Source organism: Petaurus breviceps, unplaced genomic scaffold, assembly GCF_028583685.1.
Source record: "Petaurus breviceps papuanus isolate PSGF00001 unplaced genomic scaffold, PetGlider_PUasm1.0 90165, whole genome shotgun sequence".
In the NCBI taxonomy this organism is placed as follows: domain Eukaryota; kingdom Metazoa; phylum Chordata; class Mammalia; order Diprotodontia; family Petauridae; genus Petaurus; species Petaurus breviceps.
In genome coordinates, this window is record NW_027187189.1 from 98,382 (window position 1) to 125,045 (window position 26,664).

At 43.3% G+C, this 26,664-nt stretch overlaps 1 protein-coding gene and 1 pseudogene across 1 annotated transcript; both read left to right on the top strand.

The window, feature by feature from the left end:
- Positions 1-178: 178 nt before the first annotated feature.
- On the top strand, positions 179-818 carry LOC138176735 (glutaredoxin-2, mitochondrial pseudogene; annotated as a pseudogene).
- Positions 819-14,837: 14,019 nt separating this feature from the next.
- SH2D2A (SH2 domain containing 2A) lies at positions 14,838-26,044 on the top strand. Its single transcript, XM_069107553.1, has 9 exons — positions 14,838-15,001; positions 16,455-16,591; positions 17,481-17,665; positions 18,424-18,513; positions 18,836-19,004; positions 22,248-22,403; positions 22,931-23,200; positions 23,668-23,798; positions 25,578-26,044. The coding sequence occupies exons 2-8, from the start codon at positions 16,529-16,531 to the stop codon at positions 23,785-23,787; spliced, it is 1,053 nt and encodes a 350-aa protein (XP_068963654.1). The 5' UTR covers positions 14,838-15,001; positions 16,455-16,528; the 3' UTR covers positions 23,788-23,798; positions 25,578-26,044.
- Positions 26,045-26,664: the final 620 nt, after the last annotated feature.

Consider the following 26,664-nt stretch of genomic DNA (forward strand, 5'->3'; position numbering starts at 1 on the left):
GCTCATGGCAGATGGAAAAGTAAGGTAGTACTTAAACAGGGAAAGTAACCAGGTTAGTGACAAGGCCACAAGGACTTTGGAGAATAATGTCAGGAAAGATGGTCTCCTATTAAGAAGATAGTGGGTTCAAAAGTTAGAGTGGAGTGGCCCCGGGCGAACTGGGAAGGGGAAGTCTCACCGCTGGCGGAGGGGCCCTGTCCCCTCTCAAGCCATGTCCGGCAATTGCAGGGGCCCGGCTCCTTTGCCGGAGCTGCTGGGGCGCAAATGCCTCAGTCTCCATTGGGATGGGGAACAGAACATCCTCTTCCATGGATAAATCAGAAATTGCTCCTATAAATCAGATCCAGGAAACAATTTCACATAATTGTGTAGTGATCTTCTCAAAAACATCCTGTTCTTATTGCACAATGGCAAAAAAGCTTTTCAATGACAGGGATATAAAATATACGGCAGTGGAATTGGATATGCATAAATATGGAAGCCAGTTTCAGGATGCCCTTCATAAAATGACTGGTTCAAGAACTGTTCCAAGAATTTTTGTCAATGGGACTTTTATTAGAGGAGCAACTGATACTCATAGGCTTCACAGAGAAGGCAAGCTGTTTCCATTAGTTCATCAGTGTTATTTTAAAAAGTTTGGAGCAAAGAATTTCAGACAGTAATGTAGACTGCCTTGGCTGTGCTGGCAAATGTCAGTATTTTAGTCACTTTGCTTATAAAACATTTTAAAAATTCTTTGAAAATGTGAAATCTTTCCCAAAGAATGGCCTATGAAATGAACGAACAATAAAGACCTGTGGAAACCTAAAAAAAAAAAAGAGTGGAACTGGAGAATACATCTCTCAGAAAGGTAGGGATGTGGATGAAAATTGCTCAACATAAGGAAAATCTTCCTTAGAGTTATTCAAAGTGAAATGGCCTACCTTGGAATTTGTTCTTCAAGGTAAGGTCAGGATAACTACTTGTTAAAGATGCCATGTAAAAAATTCTTGGTTAGGAACAAGTTAAACTAAATGATCTATGAGATCCCTACTAACTCTTGAGTATGAGAAGTTCATAGGATGGAAGTAACCTCAGAGGTCATGCAGTCCAATCTCCTTGTTTTTCAGAGGAGAAAACCAAGGCCTAGGGATGTGAAATGATTTATCCAAAATCATACATGTAGTAAGAGTCAGAGGTGAAATTTGAACTCAAGTCCTCCAATTCCAGACCTGGCATACTTGCCATCATACAATCCTCTAGTTAATCTTAAAATTCTGTGATTCGTATGTGTATCTCTGTGTCAGAGTATGCATTTGTGTTTTCATTTCTGAAATCAAAGCCACAAACAACTCATCCCCAATCATCTCTCTTGTTGTTGTTCAATTGTTTCAGTCCTGTTTGATTCTTTGTGACCCCATTTGGGGTTTTCTTGGCAAAGATACTGGCATGGTTGTGGAGCTGAACGTTGTAAACTAAAAGTAAATAAAGAATTAAAAAAAATACTAGAGTGGTTTGCCATTTTCTTCTCCAGCTCATTTTACAGATGAGGAAACTAAGCTGAAAAGGGTTAAATGGCTTTCCGAGGTTCATACAGCTAGTAAGTATCTGAATCCAGATTTGAACTTAGGTCTTCCTGACTCTAAGCCTGGTACTCCCTCACCTAGCTGTCCCATCTTTAAAGATCAACTCAAATTCTGTTTCTACTATGATTCTATGGGGTTACATGTAGGAGGTATGTAAATATGTATGTAGGACAGAGGGAACAGCTATAGTTACAGGGCGGAGCCAAATAGATACATATTCAATTTCAACTGAGCACTCACTGCTGTGAAGCAGTCCTTTAATTCTTCCCTAATTGATTCCCTATGTCGTATCTCACAAGCTATTCCAAACCTTCTCTTCCCTCTTCAAGCTTCCCATACCTTCCTCTTCTTAATCCAGGTGAGAACCTCACCCTCTACTTTACTGAGAAATTGAGGTAATTCATTGTGAGCTCCCTTTTCTACCTTTATCTTCATCTCAACTTCTTGACATCATCCCCCACTCTCTACTCCATTGCCTCAGTGTCTGAAAATGAAGTGATTCTTCTATCCAAAGTCAACCCCTCTATTGCCTTCAAAATAGACCCATCCTTAAAAACAAACAAAAAACCCACCTCCCATCTTAAAAGAAAAAAAAAAGAACTTTGTTAGACTCTATGATCCCCATCAAGCCATTGTCCAATAACTCTGCTCCCTTCATCAAACTCCTTGAAAACATTGTCTAGCCAGATGTGGTAGCACATAGCTATAATCCCCATTTTGGGGGGAGGCTGAGGCGGGAAGATTAATTGAGCCTGAGAGTCCTGTTCTTTAAGTAAAAGGGCTAAAGTTTATTGAGTGTCCACACTAGGTCTGTGCCATGATATGGTGAACCCCTGGAAAGGTAAACCAACCTGCGTCTGAAAAGGAGCAGGTCAGAGCCTCTGTGCTGATCAGTAGCAGGATGAGGTCTGTGAGTGGTTGCTACACTCCCTGAGCAAGATAGGGAGTTTCAGCCTCCCCCCAGAAGTTGTCTACATTTGTGGCCTCTACTTCCTCTCCTCTCACTCATTCCTCTCACCCCTTTATAATGTGGCTTCCAACCTCATCACTCACAACTGAAATTGTTCTCTCCAAAGTTACCAGCAATCTCTCAACTGCCAAATCTAGTAGTCTTTTCTCAATACTCTTCCTTTTTGACCTGTTGCATTTGACACTGTTGACCGCTGTCTCCTCCTGGATATTCTCTATTCTCTGGCTTTACATATCATTACTATAAAGGGTAATATATGTTGTGTACCTATGTAGGTTATGAGTCCACATGAGCCCATCTAGATAGGCTCACAGGGTGGCATGAATAAACATCTCTAGAGTCTCATCCACCCACTCTTCTCCAAGTGAAATTTTCCTACCAGTAGGGGAAACAGATTAGGGCCAGAAGCTAGCCATTCTTTTTCTCAGAGAAAGAGAATCAGGCTATAATTATAACTATCTGCTCCCCCCAAATGTTGTTAGTCTAGAGAAAATAATTTTTTGGTTCAAGCTGAGCTCCTGATCTCTATCCCTTAATGGATGAATGCCCCAAGCTATGTATCCAAAGCTTGACTCCCTTCCCACCAAATGCCAGTAAAAATCCCACTAAAAAACCATACACAGTGAATAGCAAATAATATAAGCCAAAAGCAACAGAAATGAGAGAATTCTCCAAAGTCTCTACTGTAGTAAGCTGGGGAGAGGCACATGATCAAGGTGAAATGTAAGTAGGAGCATAGGAGTATCCTATAGGAACATAAGGTGAAAATACCAGCAATGATAGTACAAGATATATAAATATGTGAAAGAAAAGCAAAATAAAGTGCCATGTGAGATCTGAATTTTGGAAGTGCTGGCACAAATTTTTTTCTATACATCCTTTTGAATGTCTATATTTATAGATATGTGTGTGTGTGTGTATATATATATACATATATATGTATATGTATACACACACACATGCATATTGACTTTTTCCCAGAATCGTCCTATGTCTTCAGGGACCTAAAGAGAATCTAGAATCATGTGTCTTCTTTCTCAAAGATAGAAGTCAGAAGGCCAGGATATCTCTCTTCTCTCAAGCTCTCACCAACTCCCCTCCTCACACAGACATGGAACGTTGAATAATCAGTCTCCACCAATGATGAGAAGATGCAAATGACTTTGGTCCTCAGGTAACCCTACTATCTCCTGGTTTTCCTACTTATCTGACGCTTCTTTTTGTATCTTCTTTGTTGATTCATTATTCATATCATGCGCCCTAAGTGGCTATTCCCCAAGGCTTATCCTAAGCTTTCTCTTCTCCTTCAGCTCTTTCAGTAACCTCATCAGTTCCCATGGGTATGACTATCATATCTTTGCTGATGATTCATGGATAGATATAGTTATGACAATATAGATATATGAGTGTGGATATAGATATATACACATGTGTGTATGTGTATATACACATGTATCTATAAACTATTGTTTTTCAGTTATTCAGTCTCGTCTGACTCTTGGTGACTTTATATGGGGTTTTCTTGGCAATGATACTGGAGTGGTTTGCCATTTCTTTCTATAGTGGATTAAGGCTAACAGAAGTTAAGTGACTTGCCCAGGGTCGCACAGGTAGTAGTAAGTGTCTGAAGCCAGATTTGAGTTCAGGAAGAGAAATCTTCCTAACTGGCATTGGCACTCTGTCCACTGCACCTCCTAGCTTCCCCCATCTATAAATACAGGTGTGTAGAAAAATCTATGCCAGCACTTCCAAACTTGGACCTCCCACAACACTTTTATTTTGCCTTTTTTCATGCACTTATTATGTAATATTGTATATTATAGTTACCTATATTTGCTTTTTATGCTCCTATTAGACTATAAACTACATGAAAGCAAGGTTCTTATCATCTGAATTTTGTATTATCCCTGTCTTCTAGAACAGCATTTTTATATACAGTAGATACTTAATAAATGTTTGTTGAACTGAATTAAATACCTCCTGACTCAAGGCTGGGAGAAGAGACTGAGCAGGGGCATCAGCCCCCACAAAACAAAGGATTGAAAATTATTCTGGGGATACTAGGATTATGATGCCACCTGTGAGCCCATGCAGGATAAAGAAGAGCAATGACATAGACTCCTGCTGAGGTGGGGTAGGAACATGGGAACAAAGGTGGGAAATATGCATTTATTAAGTACCTACTATATGTTTGGTCATTATGCTAATTGCTTTGCAGATAAACATTAAGTGCTTTCTGCATGCCAGACATTGTACTAAGAGCTAGGGATACAAAAAGAGGCAAAAGATAATTCCTGCCCACAAGGAGCTCATGATCTGATGGGGGAGATGGCAGGAGAAATGCCATGTATGAATAAGCTATGGACAGGGCAAATAAGAAACAATCAACAGAAAGAAGGCACTAGAATAAAGAGGGATTCTGACAGGCTTCCTATAGAAGATGACATTTGACTTGGGACTTAAAGAAAGCCAAGGAAGCCAAAAGGAGGAGGAAAAGCATTCCAGGCATGGGGAAACAGCCAGCAAAAATGCCCAGAGCTGAGAGACGGAGTGTCTTGTTCATTGAACCGCAGGATGGCAGTGGTGCTGAATTGAAGAGTAGGTGGAAAGTAAATGTAAGAAGACTGGAGCAGGAGGTGGGGGGGAAGGGGAAGATAAGGCAAGTAACTCGATTATAATTTTGTATTTGATCTAGAAATGATAGGGAGCCACTGCAATTTATTGAATAGGAGGAAGGGGGACATGATCTCATTTGATCATGGAATGTTAAGACTAGAAACCATCTAGTCTGACTTCATTTTATTAATAATAGCTCATTATTTATAGTAATAGCTCATTAGTAATGCCACCAAGATACCTGGGTTCTCAAGTATGAAGTTCAGGGAATCAGAAGCTCAGGGCTTAGAACAAAAGGGTAGAACTCTTGGGATCTGTGCTATTTTCTCTCTGAGTCCTTCCCTTCTAATCCTTCCTCTCCTCAGCTTTATAAAGTCACGTTTTGGTTTTCCTTAAAAAGTGGCCCTCCCACTCAAGGGAATCCCTTATTCTCCCTGGGCTTTTGTCTCCTTGTTACTAAAATGAAGGCATTGGACTAGATCTCTAAAATCCTAGGTTCAAATTTCACCTCCGACACTTAACTAGCCTTGGGACTATGGATAAGTTATTCAACCTCCCTAAGTCTAGGGTAACTCTCTAATAGTTATAGGTGAATTTTGGTCTGTGTTGGGTAGAGGGAATACCGCCACCCACCCACCCAACTACCCACTAGAAATCACAGATCTTTGGCAATGAGCCTTGTTCAATTTGGGGGGAAGTCCTTTGTTAGCATTAAGGCACCACAAAACAAGAATGATTATTAATCAAATGCATAAAATGCTCTCCCTCCCCATCTCCTCAGGGCTTCCCTGATTTCCTTCAAGACTTAGGTAAAGTCTCATCTTCTACAGGAAGTCCCTCCAAATACCTCTTATTTCTAGTGCCTTCCCTCTCTTTATTGTTTTCTATTTACCCTGCCCATAGGTTGTTCATGTAAAGTTATTTGCTTGTCATCTCCTCCATTAGATTATGATCTTCTTGTGGACAGGGACTTTTTCTTTTCTTTCTTTTCTTTTTTTTTTTTTTGTACCCTTAGTGCTTAGCACAATGCCTGACCCATATAGCAGGTACTTAATAAATGTTTATTGACTCACTGGCTAAAAGATAAGGTTAAAATAGATGCCCTCTGGTTCTCTTCCAGCCCTAATATTCATGATTCTGTGTGGTTGCATGTAGAAAGCATGTGTATATATGTAGAAGAGAGCAAATATAGGAAATATGTTCAAGTAGCTTGTGAATAGAAAAAATATATATACCATCATTTGCCAAGCCAATTTAGACACTAAAAATGTTAACACTTCATGTATATTGCTGTTACCCATAAATGTAGGTACCCTTTGGAATTACACTGCTTATTGGGGTGGAAAACAGTTATGTGTAATAAGTATTTGGGGTATGTAATGGTTAGAGTAGTAGTCTTTGAGTCAGGAAGATCTGGATTATGCTTCTGGCATATATTAGCTCTGTGACCATGGTCACTTTTCCACCTTCTGTGCCTCAGGAAATTCTCTAAAGACCATGCAGGGAGAATTGCCAATTTGCATCACTGGAGGGAATTTCTAAGTAAATAATTGGAATAAATAATTAAGATCATGGAGTTTTTTTAAAAGGCAGACACATACTCCCAATAATGTTCAGGACTCTTTCCAAATGAGTTTAGCTCTCTGCCCCAAAGCTTTGTGGAGAATGTAGTCCAGAAAGCCTATGCTCCCCAGAGGCCCCTTACAAACGATTTTATATTCACTTTTGTTGAATCTTGGAGGTCAGCTAGTCCACCTAGCCCATGCCTGCAAGAATGCCTCCTCAGCATCCTAGACAAGTGATCTACCAGTCTTTATTTATTTATTTATTGCTTTTTTTGGAGGGGGGAAGGCAGAGCAATTGGGGTTAAGTGACTTGCCCAAGGTCACACAGCTATTAAGTGTTAAGTGTCTGAGGCTGGATTTGAACTCAGGTCCTCCTGACTCCAGGGTCGATGCTCTCTGTTCACTGCACCACCTAGCCTCCCCCATCCAGTCTTTTCTTGAAGAGGAAAATAAAGCTAGCAGTAAAATATTCTTGCAATGCATCAATTCTAATGGAATGATACAATCACATTCTAGGGAACACATTTTGGGAAATGCCGAGCCAAGAGGACAGCATATTCAAGGCTGCCTTTGCATCCCCATGTGCACATGTATAGGCCTGCATGCAGAGAGGATAGTATATAAGACAGCATGACATAGGATCTCTTTGTACTCCTTCAGTCTCATCCTCCCAAGAAGTGATGGCTTAAGACATATTTGGCCAATGTGGGCATTTGTTTTTACTTAAATATGCATATTTGGGGGTAGGGAATATTTTTTTTTCAATTAACATGCATTTAAAATTAATCTCTCTATACCACTATTCCTTTCCACCCATTGAGGAAATTTAAAAAAATATAACAAAATTCTTAATACGTAGTTGTGTAGTCTGGCAAAAAAAATTCCCACATTAGTCATGTCCAAAAATGTGTGTTTCTTTCTTCATTTTAGCTTCATAAGCTCTCCATCAGGTGGTGAGTGGCATATTTCATCCTCATTCTTTTGAACTCATGACTTCTCATTGCACTGATCAGAGTTTTAAAGTCTTTCAAAGTTGTTTTTCCTCTAGAATGCTGGCATAATTCTATAAGTTGTTCTAGCTCTCTCTTCACTGAATCATTTCGTCTAGGTCTGCCCAGGTTCCTCTGAAATTGTCTGTTTCATTAGTGTTTATGGCACAATAATATTCCATTATGTCCATATACTACAATTTGTTTAGTCATTCCCCAATAGCAGAACACTCCTTTAGTTTCCACTTTCTGGCTACCACTAAAAGAACTGCTATAAATATTTTTATTCATGAAGATCCTTTTCCTCTTTCTTTGCTTTCTTTGGTGTATAGACCCAATAGTGATATTACACCTATGTATATCTAATACTAGGGCTATTGTGGGGAGGGGAAGAGGGAAAGGGTAGACTTTTGTTCATTGAAAAAAATTAGATTTAATTTTTTTAAATTTTCACTCTCCTAATCCTCTGTGGTTGAAATAGGAGCTTCCCTTGTCCCTGTTTTTGACTACTAATTTCAACATATGAAGGAAGAAGTAGAAAACATATAGGGAAGAAAAGAGAGGGGGTGGGGTGGGGAGAAGAGCAGAGAGGAAAACAATATTCCCTTTCCAGTCAGGTCCCCATTATAAGCTTACTTTCAAAGGTCTCAATGGGGAATTTAGTCACAGAAGGAAAAGGCAAGCAGTACTTGGAAATCATAGTCATTCAGGATTAGAAAAGTCCTTAGAGACCAACTACCCCATTTGGGTTAAATGACTTAGTCAAAGTCACAATACTAGTAAGTGGAGGGGCCATGACTTAAATTCATATCCCTTGACTCATATCCCTGTATGATGATCTGTCATCAAACAGATTCAGAGCGTTCCTGTGCTGTTTAGGGTTAGCCTAGAGAATGGTAGGAAGAGAAGTCTCTAGAAGGAAAGGGCTATAGTCCTTTGAGGAACCAGGATAGGTCCTTTGAGGAAAGGGGGAAGTTTTAAGTCTCCTCTGTGGGTGTCTCATCTTCTCACCACAAAAACTACAAGGTAAGAAAGGAAAAAAAATGATATGCAAGATTTGGGATGGGGAAGGGGAATATCACTAAGGGAAAGACAATAGGAGAAAAGACCCTCTGTTTCTTCATCTATTAAAGGAACTAGATGAACTCTTGAGTTTCTTTCTCACTCTAGAAACCTTTGATTAACGCTTCCTCATGATGCAGTAAGTTTCAAGCCAAAGGCTGAATTTTGGAGCACTTGAAAAGGGGCAGTCAGGTACTGTCATGCCAAAAATGTGACTGCCATCTCAAGATCGCTACTCGGTCACCTATACTCAGGAAAGAAACAAAACTGAAGAAGTGGCCCACGATGAAGGCTCAGGCTCATCTAGACAAGTTAAGTGCCCTCTGCCATGTGTTTGCAAAAAACCATACTTCATGGGTGGGAGAAGGGTGGCTCCTTCCCTGCCACTTCAGGGAGAAATTCAGTTCTGAGAATCGGAAGAAAGAAGAGAGAGAGAGGAGTTGCTTCCTTTAAGATCTATTGAGCAGGCCCATCTTCCTAGCTTAGTGGCTAGTCCTCTGACACAACTCTGATAATCTCCCGCCCCCTTCAAGTGCATAGAACCAAGGGACCACCCATGATTTGTTGTGTCATCCCAAAGTGACAAGCCCTTCATTTTGAGCCATATGTTTCCCTATAGAAGTGGCTACAGTGCAGGTTCAGTACTCCATGAAGTATGCTCTAGCCAGAGCAGATCAAAGGGCTGGGCTGTTTACCCTCAATTACACTTGCTTCTCTCTTTTCACTGAATACCTATTACTGATGTGTCAGATCTGGATTGAAGTACCAGAGAATATACTTGGATAGATTCAAACTGGAAGTTTGAATACTTGCTGATACAAAACCTCAAACAGGGAAATAACAGGAAAAGGATGTCCCCCAGAGTCATATGATAGCCTGCTCATAAACATTGACCATTGTCCAGTTAGGCAACTCAGCTCCTGTTACCTGAGTATCCCCATCCTACACCATTCCCCTAGCTCTAGGTCTTAAGAAAGACCTTGGAGCCTTGCCTTTGATGGGTCTCTCTCTACCTGATGATCTCTTGTAATCCATTGTGTTTTCAAGCTTTCATTTCCAATTTGTGACTTCAGATCCTGGGGTCCTGAGGATTTTAATTCTCGAGGGGGTCAGACTGTTCCCTCTGAAAGCCATTTTCTCCTAGAAATTTCCATCTATTTCATCCCCTCTGGTTTCTTCTCTCTTCCCTCCCACAAGGGGAGCTGTTTTGTTTCTACTCCTCCCTTATGGAGGCAACCAAATTGTGCAAGCGAATAGTGTCATGTTCAAATCTGACTTCAGACCTTACCTGCTGGGTGACCCTGGGCAAGTCCCTTAACTTCTGTCAGTCAGTCTTAATTTCCTCATCTGTAAAATGGGGACAATAACAACTGCCTCACAGGGTTGTTGAAAAGATCAAACGAGATAACATATGTAAAGCATTTGCAAACCTTAAAATACCATATAAATGCTAGCCATTATTATTGTGGAGGTGAGGGATGGCAGCAGGGTAGGGAATATGGTTCCTCTTCTACCTAATGCTCAGGCTCCTTTCTCTTACATCTCACTCCTACACCCCACTGTACCTCCAAAGCAATATTTACAGCAATCATGATCATGATAAAGACCATGACTACAAATATCTCATGACATTTGATCGCAAAATATACCAGATTCTCCGGATGGAGGACAGAACTGAAGCATTTATTTAGACACCAGAAAACCAAATCCCAAAACTAGTAAGCTGATTCCATCACAGTACCAAAGATATTCAGAAGCCATAATAACACTGAGAGCCACAGAGTCCTTTAGCCTTCCCACAAACCAATACAAGATCAATATCTACTCACAAGCCTATCTGACTCCTTACCTGAGAGTCCTCTCTCCCCAACCATCTAGCTAGCTCTGACCAGCTTCCTGTGTGCTCTGCTTCCTTTCAGCAAACTCCTCCCACCACAGGCTCCATGTGACTATATTTAGCATATTAGGGAATAGAGTTTATCTTCACAGCAGGGGAGCTTCCTGTGGGCTCTGTTCCACCCTCCATCACAGGCTCCATGTGATTACATTCAGCCTATTAGAGGGCAGAGTTTACTTTCAAAACAGGGGAGGTCTTCAAACTCCCCTCTAGGTCTGTTAAGGGGCAGGGAATATCTTCAAATTCCCATTCTCATTACACCCACCCAACCTCCAGGGGGAAAAGGATGGATATGAGGAGCCTCATCTGAGGATTTCACATTTATTTTACATTTCAGGGTTTAGAAAGCACTTTCCTCATGTAATTCACGTCAGAATGCCCCGTTGAATGTTCTTTATTTGTCTTGAACTATCATTTGTTTCAGGGGTGAAGTAATGAAGGTTTGGGGATACAGAGGAGTTGAGTACAACATTTCTGGTGATTATCACATTTTCTTTATTCCTCCTCTCCTCTCGTAGGAGCCTGCTATCTTATTCTTCCCAGGAGCCAGGAAATTTGGGATCATGACAAGCAGAAGGTTATACAAGAGGACAGGGCAGTGATAAAACCAGTAGGCCTCAAACTGAATGTTCTCTCCTCCTTCCCCTTCCCCATCCTAGCCCTGTTTGTCCTGGCAATTTGGGGAGCGGGAGTTTTTTTTTTTTTTTAAAGCAATTGGGGTTAAGTAACTTGCTCAAGGTTACACGGCCAGGTGTTGCTGGGTGGGTGCTAAGTGTCTGAGCCTGGGATTCAATATCCAGGTCTTCTCAACACTGGAGCTGGTGCTCTTACTCACTGCACTACCTGGCCGCCCCTAGGAGTTTTCTTCTTGCCTTGTGGGGGGAATGGAGGTATGTGACTGCTGCCAGACTGACTGGCACCGATTTACTTTGGAGAATGGATCCAGACTGTTGACTAGGGCAGGTACTGAGGTTGCAGCCCAAAAGAGATTTCCATTCCACTTGTTCAGCTTAGGTGCCAGAGGGAAAAAGGCAGGTAGCTGCTTGAGAACCCAACATAGAGTGAAGTTGCAAGCTCCCAGATGAGATTACGAAAGGGGACCTGATTCAAGACCCTGGTAAATTCCAGATTACCAAGGAAAGCTAGTTACTACAGAGAATGGAGGAATAACCAGCAAGGGTCAGGGAGATTAAGCTTCCTTTGTTATACCACCTTTGACTTTCTATTTAAACACCCAACTCCTTCCCCTCAAAGCATGGAAGGATCATTGGGAAGAGGTTTCATTTGGGAGGTGGTTGGGTAAAGCTTTCCAGGAGAGAGGAGCTCTGGATAGTTTCTGTGCAATTTTACTATGTTTAATAAACCATGTGGCTGCATTAAACACTGTCTTGCTTTTAAGTTGTATGGATGTAGTGGCTAGTCGATCAAGAACAGAACATTTCCCAGAGAGAGGGTGAGGGTTCAGCAAGACATACACATTTCCATATTTTAATATTCTTGAGTCAAATGTCATTAACATTATGCCCAGGTCACTTTGAGTCATGACCAGTTAGGATTTTCTTCTTGTCCAGCCATCCAAAATAGGAGTTAACTGGGGGTTGAGGTGAGGATGAGGGTAGGAGAATGGTGAATACAGACTTTCTGGCCATTGTCTTTAGTATAGTGCCACCTGCTGGTTAGAAATTGTAAGGTATACTCCATTAGTAAATGGTAAAGTGACAGATACCCTACCTTTCTGTAGACACTCCATTGTTGTTTGTCTTTTGACTTGAAGAGTCTGGATTTGTGTGTGAATTATATTTAAGTGAGGCAGAACAGCCTCATTCTCTCCTCAAGTCATCAAAGTCCTGTGGCAAGACAAAAGTCAAGACAGGATGCAGTGGGTGACCGTATGAAATGTACCATAGCTGTGTACCGCCTACCTCCATAAACGAGTGGAGTGGGGGTTTCATCTCATATCTCTTCTTTGGGGCCATATTCATGAACACTGCAGTTCCCTAGCATTTACTTTTGTTTTATGTATTTGTTCTTTGTTGTATATGTAGTTTCCTTGACTTTATTCTATATTTGACCATGTAAATCTTTCCAAAATTTCTGTATTCATTATTATAGAACAGTAATATTCCATTACATTCATGTACCACTATTTGTCTAGCCATTCCAAAACTGAAAGGCATTCTAATTTGCTTCTAATTCTTTATCATTTCTATAGTCTTCTTAGTTTCCCAGTTCCTTATTTCTCCTTTAATTTTAAATATCTCCTCTTTTATGTGTTTCTTAGTTTTGCTTATTATTTATTGGCTTTCTAATTTTTAAAAAAAATATACATTTTGGGGCAGCCAGGTAGCACAGCAAGTAAGAGCACCGGCTCCAGTGACAGGATGACCTGGAGATCGAATCCCAGGCTCAGACACTTAGCACCCACCCAGAAACACCTGGCCGTGTAAGCTTGAGCCAGTTACTTAACCCCAATTGCTTTAAAAAAAAAAAAAAAATATATATATATATATATATACACATTTAGTTCATTAATCCTCTCCTTTTCTATTTGTTAATGTATGTTTCAATAGTAAGAGAGACACTCCATTAGTAAATGGTAAAGTGACAGACACTCTATCTTTCTCTAAACCTAAAAAAGGCAGGACATGAGCCCAGTGTGAACTCCCATTACTACTGAAGCCCTTCAAGCCTCACTTGGGACCCCTCCCAAGGACACAAACAGACTACATCACTGTCACACACAGCAGCCCTCTGAAGAAGGATCATAGCATTATCGACTTAGAAATGGAAAGCAACTTCCTTCTCTTTCTACAGATGAACATCCTAAAACCAGAGAGCTAAGTGACTTACCCATGGTCATACAGGTAACAAACAGATAGCTAGGTCTGATGGGGTACCTGGGGTCTAGGTCAATTTGTGAAACCAACTTGTAAAACCAGTCTGTGCAGTTGTAACTGCAATTTGTATTGTAAAATTGTAATCTGTGAAATCCCTTTCCCAACCTGGGCTCTGCCCCTTCCCCCTATCCGAACTAGGCCTAGGCAACACCTTGTGACTCTTTTGTTTTACTTAATCTCTGTGTCTTCTCTGGCCTGGCGGCCTGGCCCAAACACTCCTTTGTCCTTGCCTCATGTCTCTTCCAGCCTAACCCAAATCTCATCTAAACTATCTATACACTAAAGTCACAAGTTCCTCTCTGTCAGCTCTAACCTTTATCCATGCACTGAGGTCCCTTCTGTCAGGCCAGCCCTGACAATGGCAGCCCTACCCTTTAAAGGTAAAAGCATGTACCCCTCTCACTCGCAGATCCCCTAAGGACTCTTGCCTGCTGTAAAGGCGTAAAAATAAACTTTCTCAACTCTAACTCCAAGCAAGGCTGAGCTGACTTCTTTCCAGACGCCATTGCAGGTTTCCTGGTCTTAGATAGGATCAGGGTTCCTGCTGAACCTAGTGGGATTCCGTCCCTCATCAGGTCCTCTGACTTAACATAATGTTCTTCCTACAACACTAGACCTCATTTATTAGATGAGGAAATGGGCTCACAAGTGAAGGGAAAAGCTCCAGGTGACATCTAGTAAATTTAGAGAGCTTATTTAGAGAGCTTAAACCCAGGTTTTCTGACTTCCAGTTTAATACTCTTTCCAGAACACCTCCAAGGGGGCAAGAGCTTGGAGGAGACTTAGATAAGAACAAACTTTAACATCCTGACCCAACATCTGGCTTCTAGCACCTGGAGTCAGTATTCCAGTTCCCTATTCTTTATCCTACCCAGTCCCTTAGGGCCCCATGCATTCACCCCTGGTTTCATCATCCAAAGCCTAGCATGCACCTTCCCTGTTGCACCATTGCCTCTCCTCCCTTTCCACATGTCCTTAATGGATCTGGAATGATCCTGAATGTTGACCCCCAAAGATCCCTTCCAAGGATCTCAAAGCACTTTACAGACCTGCTCTCATTGATCTTAATAGTCATATCTTGTCCTGAGTAAACAGAAAGATTGAAAAAACAGTAGGGGTGGTAAGAATAAAGAAGAAAAGTGAGCCCTCCACATTGGGAGGGATGATGATCAGACAATAGGGAGGATTTCCCAAGAACCAAAAGAGAAATATTCCCTGCCCCACCCCTCTCCTCCCACACTCCTACCCCTCACCAACACACACACACACACACACACACACACACATACACACACACACACACACACACACACACACACACACACACACACACACACACACACACACACACACACTTGATGACTTCAGTCTATGAGGCTTCCGGAGGGAGGAACATTGCTTTCCATGACGTGGGCCCTGGGGGCCTGGGCTGTGAGTGAGGTACCATTTCCTGCCCCTGGGAGGGGGAGGGGGGAAGTAGGGGAACTAAGAAGCACAAATACACCTGCTCTGGGTTGGGGGGGGAGGGAGCTCAGTCTCATAAAACCCCTTTCATGGAGATACCCATAGATCAGATGCCTCCTCAAGGTAAGTGCCAGGTTTGGATTTTCCCTGCCTATCATCCCTCTTCTTTCCTTTACCTGAGATGTCTTCATCCTCTGACTTCATCTACAATAGCCCTGTGACCACTCTGGATGTGAGGTTAAGGGGTCCCCTTTCTCTGAAGAGGAAACAGAAAAAGAAAAAGTGTGGGCTGGATAGCAGAATACCTTGGTCCCTTTGCTTAGGAGTCCTCTTTCTCTCTGGTCTTACATTGTTCCTTCTATTTCTATTCAACAGAGGAATAATTAGATCTATAAAGTCCTTTGAAATCCTTAAAGAAGAGAGATTAGGCAGGAAACAAAGACTACTAGGGAATCATAGGATTTAGAGCTAAAAAGAACTTTAGGGGTCATCTAGTATAAGCCTGACAATGAGGACCATATATTGGGAAGCCAAAGATATGCTGATAAATGTATAATAATCAGCTTTCTGGGGGAGAAGGTGGGGAAGAAATATAGGAAAGACACACTTTTAAGTTTAATCTGCCTAATTGACATCTTTCTCCATTAAGTCTAGATAATCAACAAAACATCCAACGCTAATTTGTAGCACTTGCAGATCTCTAATGTGTAAGTGCTCAGACTTAAATTTTAACAATCAGTGCTCAGAGTGCCCATGTAAGCTGGTTCCAGCAGACCCTGGAAGTAACTTTCCCATGGTCACACAGATTAAGTATGGAGCTGGGTTATAAATCATAGGAAGGGAATTGGACAATGGGTTGAGGATGGAGGACGGGGAGAAAGTGTTCTGAAATTGTCAAAGACAGATGTAAGAATGATCCATAAGAAGTGGATTAGAATCCAGGTGTCCTGCTCCTCAGACAGCTGAATCCCAGAACCCTCAAGTTGATAGAATCCATTATAGAAAAGTCATGATCCTTTTCCCACTGTCCTTCACCAAAGTAGATTAAAAGGATACCTCCATTCCAGCATCTCCCCAAACTCTCCCAGGCATTCAAAAGTCTTCCTTGCTGCTTACTCATCCCTCTTCGTACATCAACTCCCTCTTATACCATACCTTCTATACCTTCTTCCTCATTTTCTTATTCCTTCCTTTCAGTCTCACCCCTGGGAAGTACTTCCTGCTAGCATCATTTCTCCCCCTAGCCCCCATCAATATCCTCCATCACTGTTTTTGCAATATCGGTCTATTTGTCTCCTCAAGGAGATGCTATGGCCTTTCTCTGTCCTAGGGTGATTTGAGCAGAGGGACTAGGAGCAATGGGAAAGTAAAATAGGATTACTATTGCATCCGGTCCCCTTGGAGCCCACAGCTCTGTTTGTACATGTAGGGGAATGGAAAGAACCTGCCCCAACTTTCAGTACTTTCCACCCAAAATATCCAACTCGGAAGAGCAGAAGAAGCATGGCACTACCTACTTTGCCTCAGGCATCAGAAGATGAGGGTGTCCCACCCAACCACACCAAGGTGAGTGAAGAGAAACTAGGAACATCTGAATCCACATCCCTTGCCTCTCCCCCCCCCCAAACCCTGTGGATACCAGGCCTATAAGGAGCTTTAATGAGACTTCCTAGAGGAAATGGATTTGAGAGTGTGAAAAGGAGAGCAGGAGAAGTGGGCACCTGAACTGGGACTACGAGAGCTGAGGGACAAGTCAATTAACTCCTTTCATCTTTACTGTTCCTCTGCAACTCTTACTTAGAGCTTCACAGGATTCAGAGTTGAAAAGGACCTTAGAGATCATCTGTTGTGATCTCTTCAGCTTACTGAGGCAGAGAGATTCTCATTGACACAAAACCATGAAGGTAGTAAAAGAGCCAAGACCAAGACCCGGGTCTTCCTGCTCCAATTCTGTGCTCCTTCTACAACACCATACTGTCTGGATTGGGCTTCTCAGCCTGGTTCCTATTATCCTTCCCTAGTCCAGTATGGGCCGCCATGATGTTTCTGAAACTTCCAGAGATGATTCTCTTTCCTGCTGTCTAACCTCAATCCCTTCCACTGTATTAGTAGGACCTCTCTTTCTCTGGCCTCTGGGGAAACTGAAACCCATAGGATTCTCTTACTTATCATCTCCTTTATTCCCTTGATCTATGGGTTAGCCCAACTCCAAAAAGCCTTCTAATTCTCAAACCTCCACCCTCTCCAAGCCAGCAAAGCCATGTGGCTCAGAGGAAGATGGAAGGTGATTCTGATCAGTTTCTAGGAAAATTGTATCAGAAATTATTTCAATTTAGAAAGCTGAGAGTGGTTAGCAGGGGAAACTGTAACGTAGGACCAGAATGTGCTCTGGAGATGGGATACAAACCCCTCTGGTTGTAGCATTTGCCTGCAATTCAAATTTTCTCCCATCCAGGTTTCTCTCCAAGGCCAGGGGCCTATGCCTATTCCAGGCAATACACGGAAGGCTGAGGAAGTACCTGGCCTAGGGGGACCATCCCTTCAGGCCGAGACCAGGGCCTGGTTTCAGAAGACACAGGCACCCTGGTTCTTACATGATGGGGAAGCCCCAGCCTGGTTCCATGGCTTTATCACTCGACGGTGAGGAGGGTCATATGGATAAAATCCAGTCTAGATCTGTTTCCTCTTTCTCAGCCATCCCCCTGTCCTCAAGATTTCACAGTGTAACCATTTTTCTCTGTGTCTCCTTCCTCTCCCCAATGTACCTGTGCCTTCTCTATGTCTGTTTCTTTTATTTCTTTGGTTGTCTCCAGTTCTCTATTACATCTTTGTCACTTTTCCCCCCTACATCTGTCTGTATTTCCCTCTGTCTCTTTCTCTACTTTTTTCTTTCTGAGTGTATCCCTCCAATTCGGCAGACCTAATTTGATTTTTAGCCAAACCTCCTTCTAAAATACCAGCCCTCAATTCTCTTGCCTATCTCTCTTAGCTGATGGGAGTCAGACATGAGAGCTAAAAGTTGGAAGACAGGACTGAGCTTTCCTTCCTAGTATGTACTACTCCCCACACTAGCCCAAATAGCTACCGCTCTACTTTGGGGAGAACCCACTATCCTGGCCCTTCCAGGAACTTAGCAAGAGAGTCATTTAATCATTTATTCCACTCATTCAGCTAACACCCCCTTTCTCCCTGCTCCCTGGGGTTTCCTGCCCATTTCAGCATCTTGCTAGGGAGGGGACCTGCATCCTGCCCCCTACCTCCTGCGCCACCAATTGGTTAGGGAGAAACAGACCAGAAGGATGGCGTAGGGAGGAGAAGGAGACCAAAAGTCTAGTGGGAGCACCACTGGGAGGATCCAGGCGTTCGGGAACCCGACCATGTTCCCTTCAAACTTTCAGGGAGGCCGAGAAATTGCTGGAAAACAAACCCCCGGGCTGCTATTTGGTGCGGTTTAGCGAGAGCGCTGTGGCCTTTGTATTGACTTACAGGTGAGGGGTAGGGGTTTTTTGTAGATGAGCAAAGAGGTCGTGGCTTCGTACTGATTGACAGATGGGTGGGCTCATGCAAATTATCAGGTGAGGGTGGGCCTTCATGCTGATTGACAGATGAATGTTGTTCTGGGGACAAGGGGCAAACTGTATTTCCTTGAGGGAGGAAATCTGGGAAAAGGCAAAGTAATGAAGAAGGAAAAAGGAGAACGTAGACAGTGCAAAGTGAAGAGGGAGGCCGGCAGGGAGCAGAACAGCGCTGGGGGGCTGAAACTGTGGGGTGGCAGGACCTGCCCCATGACTGCCCTGCTCTCTCCCGCAGGAGCAGAAGCTGCTACCGCCACTTCCTCTTGGCCCAGCTGGAAGATGGGCGCCACGTGGTGCTGGGCGAGAACAGTGCTCACGAGCGGCTCCCGGACCTGCTGCGGCACTATACCCTGTGTCCGCTCAGCCCCTACGGGGAGCATCTCACACAGCCCTGTATCCGTCAGGTACCTTCCCAGTCCAGGCCAGACTGGGGACCTGGGACCCCAGACCCGGATTTTCTTAAACTGAAGGGCTCACCTTTGGGGTGCCTTCGCTAGGCTTAGAGACCCAACAGAGAGGCAGCAGGTGATACAGTAGATGGACTCAGGAAAACCTGAGTTCTAATATAACCTCAGCACATCTTAGCAGCGTGACCCTGGGCAAGTCACTTAAACTCAACTGTAAAATGGTAATAATAAATAGCCCCTTTCTCTCTAGGGTGTTGTGAGGATCCAAAGAGATAGTATTTGTAGAAAGCATTTAGCCTAATTCCTGGAACATGGTAGGCTATATAAATGTTTACTGCTTCCTTCCTAATAATAAGAGCTAGCATGTAGAGTTTTAAGGTTTCAAAGCACTTTACAAATATTATATCATTTGTCTTCATAACAGCTCCAGAAGGTGGATGCTAATTTTCATCCTCTTTATGAGATGAGGAATCTGAGGAAGGCTAAGAAAGGTGCTGGACTCGCTAGACACAGTCAGCGAGTGTCTGAGGATGAATTTGAACTCAGGTCTTGCTAACTCTCAGCCTATCTATCCTCTGTGCCAGTTAGCTGTTTATAGATCCCCTGCCCAATAGCTTTCAGGAAAGCATATGACAAAGCCTCTCAAACTATCCTGCAGACAAGATGGAGAGGCACAAAACTGGGGGATTTGGAATTGGTTAGATGACCCAAAAAAGGAGACATTTACAAGAGGCAGTTTGATGGCACAGTGGGTAGCGCTGGCTTGGAATTAAGAGATTTGGGTGAGGAAGGATGGGACAAGACTGCAGTCTTCAAGAATCTGAAGGGCTATCTTAACAGAATGGGGAAGCTTGCTTTGCTTGGTCCCAGAGGGCAGAGCTTGGAATAATCAGTGGAAATTGCTGAGGCAGATTTAGATTTGATGCAAGGAAAAACTTCCTAACCATTAGAGCTGTTCAAAAATGGAATGGGCTGTCTCGGGACATGGTCAGTTTTCCATCATTGAAAACCTTTGTCTAGAGGCTGGATGACACTTGTCAAGGAGGCTGTAGAAGAGACCTAGGTGACCTCTGAAGTCCCTCCCAAACTGGAAGGATTCCATGACTTTCAGCTAGCCCTCTCACTTAACGGCCCAGAGAGAGGTAATGGGGCTCACTCAAGATCAACACAAGCAGCTTAGTGGGCACGGCCAGGACTAGAGCCACAGTCTGAATCTAGTGTTGACATCACAGCATAGCTGCCTCTACTCTGGGAGCAGACTGTAATAATTATTAATAATAATAATAATGCCTAGCATTTATATAGCACTATAAGATTTGCAAAACTATTTACAAATATTACATCATTTTTTAATTCTCACAGCAACCCTGTGATGTGCTATTATTATCTACATTTGATGAGGAAACTGAGACAGAGAGAGGCAAAGTCACTTGCCCAAGTCTGAGGCAGAGACACTGGAGAGCTGAATTGAGGTCTTGGGGGAATGGAACTGGAGAGATTTCTTCTAGTTTGGGCTAAGGGGTCTCTGGTTCTTTCTGACCAAAAGTGAAGGTGAAAGAATAGAGGCCATTCCATCTGATAGTTCTCCCTGGTTACTGGGGCTGAGTCTCCTTGTTGGGATATCAAAAACAGACAGCAATACAAATTTTATTTTAAAAGAGAGAGAGACTGAAGAGAGAGAGAGAAGGAAGGATAAAAAAGATCAAAAGAGAGATTAAGAAAGGGAGACAGAGACTGGGGAGGTATAAAAGGAGAGACATTCAGAGAAAGACTGGGGAGACAGAGAAAGAGGAGACTGGAGAAACAGAGAGAGGAGAGAGAGACACACACAGGGAGAGAAAAAGAGACACAGAGAGAGAAAAGAGACTGAGGAGAGTGCTGAGAGGCAAGGACTGAGAAGGAAGGAGCTGGCATTGCTTGAGTCACCAGAAAGGAAGTTTGAGGGAAGACTTACTTATCATCCTCACAAACATGAAAGGACTTGTGGAAGAGGGTTCTGGACAAGTCGTTGGCTTTTCAGAGGATAGAGCAATAGGAGTGAGCTGCTGTACCCAGGGAAACTTCTTGGTGTCAAAGGCAATAAAAAAACAAAACAAAACAGAAATGGATGGCCATGGGAAGATGTAGAGTGTATCTGGAGAGCTTCCAAAGGAGAGTAAATATTCATCTGCTCTGGATGGTAGAGTCTGAGGCTTGTGGAGGTTTTGTTCTAGTGAGGATCACCACTCAGATGGGGGGAAGGAAACCAATCAAGGATGATACCAGTTAAAAGCATTTGGACTTAGGGTGTATTTTAAGAAGAAAATAAGATGTTGCATTCGTCTCTTTTCAGCTAAGGACAAGGAACATAGAGTTCTATTCTACAAATATGATGAATAGTAAAGATATACCTTAGTTCTATATTGTGGCCAACTAAAGTAGAATGAAGAGGGGAAGGGGAAGAAACGAGGAGGAGCAAGGGGTAGGGTAGAGAGAGGTGGAGAGGACCTTAATACACCTGGAGGCATCCATATGCCCTTCCTGGTCCCCCTGAATGCTAGTGCCTTCCTTTTGAGATTATGTCCAGTTTATCCTGTATATATTTTTGTTTGTATATAGTTATTTGGGGCAGCTAGGTGGCACAGAGAATAGAGTACTGGCCCTGGAGTCAGGAGGACCTGAGTTCAAATCCGGCCTCTGACATTTAACACTTACTAGCCATGTGACCTTGGGCAAATCAACCCCAATTGCATCTTAAAAGACCAGCAATGATTCTCACTCTCCAAAAGAAAAAAAAAAGACAAAATTATATATATATATATATATGTGTATATATATACATATATATATGTATATATATATATAGTTATTTTCATGTTGTCTCCCCCTTAGATTGTGAACTCCTTGAGAGAAGACACTATTTTTGCCTGGCATATAGTAGGTCCTTAATAAATGCTTGTTGTCTTGACTTTCCTTTACAGAACCTGGAAAGATATAGGGATAAATACTGAAAATGAGACAGAAGGAAACAGAGAAACATAAATACATACACACTCTATTCTTCAGCCCTGATATTCAGCCAAAGGCCATCCCTGAGGACCTAAGAAGTCTAGGGAGTCTATGCTGATGAATTATTGCCTTCCTCCTTCCTCCCCATCTATCCAGCTGTCCCAGATTCTCTCCTCTCCTGATCAGCTTGATCCTGTAGGCAGCTGGTGATTGGGCCCTTCTGTTACTGAATTTTCTCTCCTTTTTCCACAGACCCCTGCTCCAGCTGGTATGTCTATACATATAGAACACTCAGAATCCAGGAGTGAGGGCAGAGATGGAGCTGCCCAGTACAGTTCAATCCATAAACAGGAACAAACCCTGGGTCCTGTGAACAAGGACCATCCTGGACCTAGGGAGCCTGAGGAGGTATTAGAAGTGGGTGGGGCCATCCGATGAATCTGTGTCTGCCTCCCTCAACAACCCAGGGAAAGGGAGGAGATAACAGAGGTAGCAGGAGGGAGGAGCAGTCCAAAGAATCCAGATTGGGATGAGGAGGATATGTTGAGATGGAGATTAGGGAGGTAGACATAGTGGAAAGGAATAAGGACCAGAGCCAAGTTGCTTAGAGGAAGAAGAGAGCAGGAGTGGGGGTGGATCCTGGAAGAGGAATGACCTTGGTTCGGAGCCTCCAGACCCAGAAGAAGAAGAGACTCAGAGGAAGGTGGAAAGCTAGAGGATCTGGGTGGAGGGGCGGGATATTTGAAGGGGAGGTAGCTCTTGGGTGGGAGGAGAGGTCCTATCACTTCAGGTGGAGAGAGACAGAATAAAAGATGAATTTGAGCTTCAGACTAGAGGTAAGAAGGGGGCAGTTCTGACTGTTGACTTCTTATTCTCACTTCTCTCTGTGTTAGGATAGGAAGGGCTGGACTTACTATCTCCTTTTCCTTCCCCAGCTACCCAGGCCCAAGCCCCCTGTCCCAACCAAGCCCCAGATGCTCCCTGAGCTCTACTCCATTCCAGCCCCAAAGGCGTCCCACCCTGCTCCACGCCTTGTGCCCCCTCATCCCATTTACCAAGAGCCAGAGGAGCCCATTGCCTTCTATGCCATGGGCAGAGGCAGTAAGAAGGATGGCCTGGGCAATGTGTATTCAGAGGTTGCTCCATTACCCCTTGGGCACCACTTCCTCCGGAAGTGCCAGTCTCGGCCTGTCACAGTAACCCAGGTAAGCGGGGCAGAGAGAAGTGGGCAAAAAAAAAGATGGAGTCTGAGTCCTGGAGAAAGATGAGAAGGAAGAAGGGGCCTGAGATAGAGGAGAAAGGGAGAGCTAGGCGTCTCAGACCCAGGGAATAATAGGACGGCGCTTTAAGATTTACAAAATGCTTTTCTCCTAGCGACCCTGCGAGCTAAGGAAGAAAAGCATTTCCTCTTATTTTGTAAATGAGGAAACTGAGTTTCATCAAGGTTAAATGACTTGTCCAAAGTCGTAGCTTATGCAAGACCTAGGACTCAAGTCTATGTCCAGTGATGCCAAAGCCACTATTTTCTAGGCAAGAGGAAAGACACTGGAGGTGTGTCTGAGACCCAGAGATGGTTCAGAAAAGGAACCTTTGTTAACTTAGGCTAATGAGGGACAATAAAAGCAAGGGGAGATGGGTGACCTGACCCTGATATTTTCATTTTTCTTCACAGACTCTAGATCAAGGCACTACCTCCTCCCTCCAACACCAGCCTCCCCAGGGACATACTCTCCCACGTAACTTTCAGCAACTTCCTGGACCGGGAACAGGGGCAGCTCCTAGGATCCAATAAGCCTTGACTAGGTGAGATCAAGTTTAGATGACTAGGATTAGGAGTGGGTATGTTTGCCTGATTAGGTCAGTCCTCTCTCGGGATGACAATGGGTAAGACAGAAAGAAGTACTTGTCACATGTATGTGGGTGCACATACAAGTACATGTTTGCACATATGCTTCTTTCTTCCAGACTGGGGATGGGATCCAAGTGGGATAGAATCGTAGAATTAAAGAATCAGTCAATAAGCATTTATTAAATCCTAGAGAGTATTATTTGTTAAATTAACTTTATAAAATTAATAAATGTGCTAGATTCTGGAGATACAAGTACAAAAGTGAGACAGTCCCTCCCCTTAAGGAAGTTTCATTCTATTAGGGAGATACATTTTCACAGATGAGTCAGTGTAGGATAAATACAAAACAAATGCTCAGTGGTTTGGGAGAGAAGGTGGGATATGAGGAGGCCATCAGGAGGCAGCATTAGACCTAGCTGGTGGTGCCAAATTGTGAAGGACTTTAAATGCCATGGGGGAGTTAGCATTTTATTATGAAAGTAAAGGGGAATTGGGGAGGCTAGGTGGCATAGTGAATAGAGCACTGGCCCTGGTGTCAGGAGGACCTGAATTCAAATCCATCCTCAGACACTTAACACACACACACACACACACACACACACACACACACACACACAAAAACTAGCCGTGTGACCTTGGGCAAGTCACTTAACCCCAATTGCCCTGCCTTCCCTCCAAAAAAAAAAAAAGAAAGTAAAGGGGAATCACTAAGACTTCCTGAATAAGGGAAGTCAGACCCAGACTTGAGGAGTATCAATTTGGCAGCTAGAGGGAGGACAGATTAGAGGGAGAAGAGACTGGATACAGAGAAAGCAGCTGAGGCGATTATGTTAGTATAGATGGGATGTGATGAAGGTTTGGATTCGAGTGGTTGGGGTTGGGAGTAGAAAGAAGGGAATGAATGTGAGTGATTGAACTGGCAAGGCTTGGTTGATTAGATATAGGAGGGTGAGTGAGAATAGAGAGTTGAGGATGAGTCCTGGGTTCTAAACCTGGTGACCAGAAAAATGATGGTGCCCTCAACAGAAACAGGGAAGTTAAGAGGAAAGTGTGTTTAGGGGAAAAGATGAGTTCTGTTTTGGACATATTGAGTTGGAAATGCTTATAGGATATCCAGGTGGACCTGGGTTCCACAGGCTGATGGAGGTCCTCTGGCCTGGAGAAAGATATGGGTTGAATATGTAGATTTAGGATTTATCTGCATTAAGATAATAGTTGAATCAGTGGAAGCTGATGAAATTACCAAAAGAAAATGTAGAGAAGAGAGGACCTAGGACAGTCCTCAGGACAGACCTCTGCAAAGGGGTGAGACCTGCAAAGGTCTTGGCTCCACAAATTGGAAGACAACCACAACAGAGTAATGTCAAGAAAACCCAGGGAGCACAGATTATCTAGAAAGTGTGGGGGGCAGTGTCAAGCACTGGTCTAGAAGAATAAGGACTGAGAAAAGGCCACTGGATTCAGCAATAAAGAGATAGATCATTGCTGGCCTTTCTATGGAGTGGTGAGGACAGAAGTCAGATTGCAATATGATGAAAAGGGAGTAGAAGGTGAGGAAGTGGAAGCAACTACTGTAGACAGTTACTCTAACGAGCTGATCTGGAAAAAGGAGGAGAAATATGAGATGATAGCTTAATGGGATGGTAGAGTCAAGTGTATCAGAGATGGGATGGACCTGGGAATCAGGAGACCTGACTGCTGCTACACGAAACTTCACTGGCTTCTCTCCATAGAGTATATCAAGCTTTTTCAATTGGAGACCCCATCTGACTGCAGCCTCGGGCCTCTGCTGCACCATGGGACCATAACTACTCCCCCCAACCCACCCACCCTCGGGCAGGTTTCTCTAATCAGTCTTCAACATCTCCGCCCTGGATTCCAGGCCTCAAAAAACTAATCTCTTGACAAAGCCCAAGACTCAGAGAGGTCACACACCTAGGTTCCCTCTGCCACCCTCTACCACCCAGAAGACTTCCACCAGCTCTCTCTGAAGAGGAGACAAGAGCCAAAGTCATACATACACGTGCTTTGAAATCCTCTGAGGTGTCTTGGTTTTTCTTCCTGAAACCCAGCTTCCTTGGCCCTTGGGGCCTTTGTGTCTGGGCCTCGGTCCAATGCTGCTGCTTTCCAAAGGAATGGTTTGATGGGAACAGATGCTGAGGTGTTGTTTGTTGGTTGTTGTCTGGCTAATAAATCATCACTGAACACTTCCCCTCTCAGAAATTCAAGTTCTCCAAGCCCCTCCCGTGACTACCCTGCTGCCCTTTCATGTGCATGTGAATATATTCCCCAGAGCTCATTGTAAAAACCAGCTACTCTCCAGGCCTTGAGGACGGGTGGAGGTAGAAAATATAACACAAGTTGAGATATGGGAAGAGATGGCAGAATCCCAGAGTTGGAAGGGACCTCAGGCAGCCCGGTGACAAAAGTGGCTAGAGCACTTGGTCTGGGGTCAGGGAAACCCAAGTTCAAATCACAGATATTTACTAGCTATGTGACCCTGGACAAGTCACTTAACCTGTTTCCTCAGTTTCTTAAAATGAGGATAATAACAGCATCTACCTCAACAAACAGGGTTGTTGTGAAAATCAAACAAGATGATAATTATAAAGTGCTTAACTCAGTGCCTGGTACACAGTAGGTGCTTAATAAATGTTTGTTCCTTCTCCCTCTCCCCACCTCAGGAGTCATCTAGTTTGTAGGGGGATATTTGTAGGGGGATAGGTATCTCCCACTACAACATTCCTGACAAATATCTGACCTATATATAAAAAGACCTTTGGTGAAGAGATGCAGTCCATTCCACAACTGAATAGTTCC

Excerpts from the sequence above, each read along its gene's own strand:
- SH2D2A (XM_069107553.1), top strand. The coding sequence starts at position 16,529 with ATGGCACTACCTACTTTGCCTCAGGCATCAGAAGATGAGGGTGTCCCA. Across the intron at positions 17,666-18,423 it reads CATGGCTTTATCACTCGACG|GGAGGCCGAGAAATTGCTGG; the intron begins GTGAGGAGGGTC and ends TCAAACTTTCAG. Across the intron at positions 18,514-18,835 it reads GCCTTTGTATTGACTTACAG|GAGCAGAAGCTGCTACCGCC; the intron begins GTGAGGGGTAGG and ends TCTCTCCCGCAG.